Genomic DNA, 5,878 nt, shown 5'->3' on the forward strand with positions numbered 1-5,878 from the left:
AGAAGAAGAAGAAGAAGAAGAAGAAGAAGAAGAAGAAGAAGAAGAAGAAGAAGAAGAAGAAGAAGAAGAAGAAGAAGAAGAAGAAGAAGAAGAAGAAGAAGAAGAAGAAGAAGAAGAAGAAGAAGAAGAAGAAGAAGAAGAAGAAGAAGAAGAAGAAGAAAGGTAGCACCACAGCCTAACCCAGGGGTAGGCAACCTTGGCTCTTTTATGACTTGTGGACTTCAACTCCCAGAATTCCTGAGCCAGCCATGCTGAGGGGAAAGGAAGAGGTTTCCAAGCTGAGCTATGCTGGCTCAGGAATTCTGGGAGTTGAAGTCCACGAGTCATGAAGGGGCCATAGTTCCCCCATGCTGGCTGAGGAATTCTGGGAGTTGAAGTCCACGAGTCATGAAGGGGCCACAGTTCCCCCATGCTGGCTCAGGAATTCTGGGAGTTGGAAGTCCACGAGTCATAAAAGAGCCAAGGTTGTCTACTCCTGGCCTAGCCCAACCCACCCAGCTGCCCCCCCTCCCCACTGTCGGCAGCCCACCCACCCATCCCCATTCCTCACCTGAGGCTGAGTTTCTGCAGAGCCCCCAGGACGTTCTCCCGGGTAAGGGAGTACTTATCTTCCGCTTTCAACCTTCCTTCCAGCATCCGGAGCAGCCGGGGATTCTGGGAAAGGTAGAGCCGGCCTGGGACGAATGGAAGGAGAACGAGAGCAATGGAGGGAGAGGGAGAGAGAGAGAGGGAGAGAGGCTCAATTGTGGTCGTAAGTGGAGGACTACCTGTATTGCCCGTTTTTTTATTTATTTTATTTATTTTTTGGATTTATATCCCGCCCTTCTCCCGTAGGACTCAGTTTTTCCCTCCCTCGGGCCCAGAGTCCTTTTGCATAGCACTTAGCAGATGCAGGGAGTCCTTGACTTACAACCATGTGTTTAGTGACCGTTCAAAGTGATAAGTGTGAAAATCAGCTGTAAGTCACTTTTTTTCTGTGCTGTTGTAACTTCGAATGGTTACTAAGTGGATGGTTGTAAGTTGAGGACTACCTGTACTACTGAGTAGCAAGGATGAATGAGCTGATTTGAGGCCTGTATTGTATTGTATTGTATTGTATTGTATTGTATTGTATTGTATTGTATTCTGTGTTCTATTCTGTTCTATTTCAAGTTCTCTTCTCTTCTGCGTTTTCTCTTTTCTCTTCTCTTCTCTTCTACGTTCTCTTCTCTTCTCTTCTATTCCATTCCATTCCATTCCGCCTTCTTTTCTTCTTTATTCTATTCTATTCTGTTCTCTTCTCTTCTGCGTTCTATTCTATTCTTATTTCTTATTCTATTCTACTCTATTCTATCTTATTCTTATTTCTTATTCTATTCTTATTTCTTATTCTATTCTTATTTCCTATTCTATTCTATTCTTATTTCTTATTCTATTCTATTCTACTCTACTCTACTCTATTCTATCCTATTCTTATTTCTTATTCTATTCTATTCTATTCTATTCTATTCTTATTTCTTATTCTATTCTATTCTTATTTCTTATTCTATTCTTATTTCTTATTTCTTATTTCTTATTTCTTATTCTACTCTACTCTGTTTATTTTGTATTTTTATTTCTATTCTATTCTACATTCTGTTCTATTTTGCGTTCCATTCCATTCTATAGCAGCAGCTGCCTTCATGCTCCACCTCTTACCTTCAGCCAAGGAGGCAAACGCATTGATGAGCCTGGCGGTGTATTGGCGAACGACCTCGCACTTGGACTGGATCAGCATCAGGAAGCTTCTCTGCAAGAGACACACACACACCCCAAATTGAAATGGTCGCAGTTAATTCTGGAGTACTCTTGACAGAAAATAAAAGCTACAGCCATCCACACAAGTAGTCCTCGCCTTACGACCACATACTGGGACCAAAATTTCCACTGCTTAAGCAAGACTATTCTTAAGTGAGTGGTGCCTAATTTTACAGCATTTTTGGGGGCCACGTTATTCAGTGAATCATTGCAGTTCCTTCAGCAGGGGGTTGGACTAGAAGACCTCTAAGGTCCCTTCCAATTCTGTTAATCTGTACTCTCTATAAAGGGACTGTGTACAGGTAGTCCTCGGCTTACGATCACAATTGAGCATCAAAGTTTCCGTTGTTAAGAGTGTTTTGCCCCATTTGACAAACTTTCTTTCCCCTAGTTGTTCAGTGAATCAACTGCAGTCGTTAAGTTAGAAATCTGATTGTTAAGCAAATTGAGTTTCCCTATTGATTTAGCTTGTCAGGAGGTCAGAAAAGGTTATCGCGCGACCCCGGGACAGTGCAACCGTCATAAATAGGAGTCAGTTGCCAGGTTTTTCTGAACGTTGATCGTGTGGCCACGGGGATGCTGCAACCGTCGTAAGTGTGAAAAAGACGACCCTGAGCCCCTTTTTTCGGCGCCGTTGTGACTTCAAACGGTCGCTAAAGGAACCGTCGTAAGGGTCAAGGATGAAAAGTTGGCAGCTGTGTGCCTCTGCATTTCAACTTGCCTTTAGAGTAAGGGGGGGGGAGGTGTTACTTTGGAGTGAGTTAGATGGAGAAACGAAACTTCTACGATTTGGCTGAAGATTGTGAAAGCCTGAAACCCTTTCAAGGACTCTAGAACAGGTGTGGATTTGAAGCGGACCGTTCCCATAACAAAGTGAATTTGTTTCTATGGACTAAGTAAGACGTTGCGGGTTTGGCTGGGGAAAATTATTATTGTTTAAATCGATGAAGTGGTGTCTGGGAACCTCAGAGTTAGTTTTGCTTCGACAATAGAAAAGAGTGCAGAGAAGAGCAACCAAGATGATTAGGGGACTGGAGGCTAAAACATATAAGGAACGGTTGCTGGAATTGGGGATGTCTAGTTGAATGAAGAGAAGGACCAGGGGGGACAGGATAGCAGCCTTCCAGTATCTCAGGGGCTGCCCCAAAGAAGAGGGAGTCAAGCTATTCTCCAAAGCACCTGAAGGCAGGACAAGAAGCAACGGATGTAAACTCATCAAGGAGAGAAGCAACCTGTCAGAAATATCCTGACAGTTAGAACAATTAATCAGTGGAACAACCTGCCTCCAGAAGCTGTGAATGCTCCAACACTGGACGTTTTTAACAAGAGACTGGACAGCCATTTCTCTGAAATGGTATAGGGCCAGGGTAGGCAACCTTGGCTCTTTTATGACTTGTGGACTTCAACTCCCAGAATTCCTAAGCCAGCCGTTCTGAGGGGAAAGGGGGAGTTTCCAAGCTGAGCCATGCTGGCTCAGGAATGCTGGGAGTTGAAGTCCACCAGTCATAAAAGAGCCAAGGTTGCCTACTCCTGGTTTAGGGTTTGCTGCCTGAGCAGGGGGTTGGACTAGATGACTTCCAAGGTCCCTTCCAACTTTATTATTATTACTATTATTATTACTATTATTATTATTATTATTATTAATAATAATAATAATACCATGCAGTGAATTCAATAAACAATAAGATTTTCGGAGACAGAATGAACGTTTGTTTGGATTCTCAAGCTGGGTGTTGACAGCAAGTCAAAGACTCCCTGTCTGGGAGAAAAAGAAGGGAATTTGTGGAGTGGGATTAAAAAAAAAGTCAAGAGTTGCAAATCAATCCCCTTAGAGAGATGTTTTCAGTCTTTGATCTACATCAAGACCGCCCCTCACTAACCTGGCCGTTACTGTAGCAATCCAAAAGATCGTTGTTGATATAAGCCTGCAGAACCGTGTCCCGCTGTTCGCCCGGATGGGAAGTTGTCAAACGCTGCAAAAGAAACAAGAGACGTACCAGTGATCCTCTACGTAGGACCACAATTGAGCCCCACGTTTGTTAAGTGAGTTTTGCCCCAGTTTGTACGACCTTTCTTGCCGCAGCTGTTAAGTTAGTAACTTAGTTGTTAGGTCAATGCGGCTTAGACTATACTCAACGTCAGTACGATTCCGTTTTTCTGAAGGTAGCTAGGTTTTGTTATACTGTCTGTAAAATTAGGCAGACCTTGGTCACCCATTGATTGCATCATTAATTGTAATATATTGCTATGACTTCTTCCGTGTGGTTCTGTTTAGTTTTGTTCTACTTTCAGTGATGGCGAACCTTTTAGAGACCGAGTGCCCAAACTGCAACCCAAGACCCACTTATGCATCGTCAGGTGCCAGGTGGGTGTGGCCCATTGGCTGGGCATGGCCCATTGGGAGGGTGTGGCTGCGGGGGTAACCGCAGACTGGGTGGGACTATAAAGTTCAATCAATCAATTCCAACTTTGCAAGATCTTTTTTTTTCCCCGCGAGAAGTTGAAATTGACTGATTGATTGAACCTTTTTTTTTTTTTTTGCACACGGCAGCGGAGACCTAAAGCGAAAAGGTTTTGTAAAACCCAGCTGAAGCGATGGTGCACGTGCCCACAGAGAGGGCTCTGAGTGCCGCCTCTGGCACCCGTGCCATAGCTTCGCCACCGCTGTTCTATTTGAATGTTTAATTTATGTGTTGGCCTTTGGCTGTAATAATAAAGGGATGGATTGAGTCAATGTGGCTTTCCCGCCATCGGCTTTGCTTGCAAGAAGGTCGGAAAAGCTTGGCGGGCCGGGGAATTCTGGGAGTTGAAGTCCACAAGCCATCGCCAAGCTTGGACACCCCCGGATTTGTAGCGAGACTTACCCAACGCAAGGCCTGTAGCAAGAAAGCCTTGAGGCGGTCACTTCCGTCGATCAGGTCTTTCTTTAACTTCTCATAATCCAAAGATGGAAGGAGGGGGACCTCCTGCACTTTCCTGCACACGAAAAAAGGGCACCGTGAGAAATGCAACTAACTCTCTAAGTCCTAGAAAGTCGTACGGTTTTTTTATAAAGGAAGATAAGAGAACCTTTAGTATTGTCATTTTTTTACTATGAGCATACAGGCTCACATTAAAAATGAAATTCTGCTGCCTGCTCTCGAAGGAAAGTATATATCTACCCACACACATACATAACACACATATACACGTGGTATATATATACATACATACATACATACATACATACATATATACACATACACCCATACATATATATTTTAATCCAGGGGTCTTCAAACTTGGCCCTTTTATGACTGGTGGACTTCAACTCCCAGAATTCCTGAGGCGGCATGGCCCAGCTTGGAAACCTCTCCCTTTCCCCTCAGCATGGCTGGCTCAGGAATTCTGGGAGTTGAAGTCCATGCGTCATAAAAGAGCCAAGGTTGCCTATCCCTGGCCTAGTCCATTGTTTCTCCACCTCAGCAACTTTAAGATGAGTGGACTCCAACTCCCAGAATTCCTGAGCCAGCCACGCTGAGGGAAAAGGGAGAGGTTTCCAAGCTGAGCCATGCTGGCTGAGGAATTCTGGGAGTTGAAGTCCACGAGTCATGAAGGGGCCATAATTCCCCCACGCTGGCTCAGGAATTCTGGGAGTTGAAGTCCATGAACCATAAAAGAGCCAAGGTTGCCCACCCCTGCCCTAGGCCTAGGCCGCTTTATGACTCGTGGACTTCAACTCCCAGAATTCCTGAGCCAGCCATGCTGAGGGGAAAGGGAGAGGTCCACGAGTCATAAAAGAGCCAAGGTGGCCTACCCCTGAACTAGGGGTAATCTTTGATTTATGTCTAGAATTGAACCCAACATTTCCACATGGCTTTTCCAGCAAGCGGGCCTGACCTAGGGAGGATTTTAGGTAGGGATGGTTTTAACAGCAATTTTAATTGGAAACACAGCCGTCAATATTTGGTTTTTAATTCGGTTTTTATTGGGGTTTATATTTTTGGTGTTTTTGTATTTTTGTATTTGTGTATAGTATCTGTTTTTAAATATGCTGTGAACCGCCCTGAGTCCTATGGGAGAAGGGCGGTATATAAATTAAAATTATTATTATTATTATTAT

General features: G+C 44.1%; 1 protein-coding gene across 1 annotated transcript in view; it reads right to left on the minus strand.

Annotated features, from left to right (window-relative positions):
• The window catches only part of LOC107300820 (lisH domain-containing protein ARMC9-like), a gene marked incomplete at both ends in the record, with an annotated part of 10,400 nt that extends 5,648 nt beyond the window's left edge, over positions 1-4,752 (minus strand). The window contains 4 exons of the mRNA XM_015830109.1: positions 551-674; positions 1,678-1,768; positions 3,657-3,749; positions 4,641-4,752. Of these exons, the coding sequence (XP_015685595.1) occupies positions 551-674; positions 1,678-1,768; positions 3,657-3,749; positions 4,641-4,752 (420 nt within the window). The remainder of the gene's footprint in view (positions 1-550; positions 675-1,677; positions 1,769-3,656; positions 3,750-4,640) is intronic.
• Positions 4,753-5,878: the final 1,126 nt, after the last annotated feature.

Source organism: Protobothrops mucrosquamatus, unplaced genomic scaffold (assembly GCF_001527695.2).
Source record: "Protobothrops mucrosquamatus isolate PMUCROS unplaced genomic scaffold, P.Mucros_1.0 scaffold8597, whole genome shotgun sequence".
In the NCBI taxonomy this organism is placed as follows: Eukaryota; Metazoa; Chordata; class Lepidosauria; order Squamata; family Viperidae; genus Protobothrops; species Protobothrops mucrosquamatus.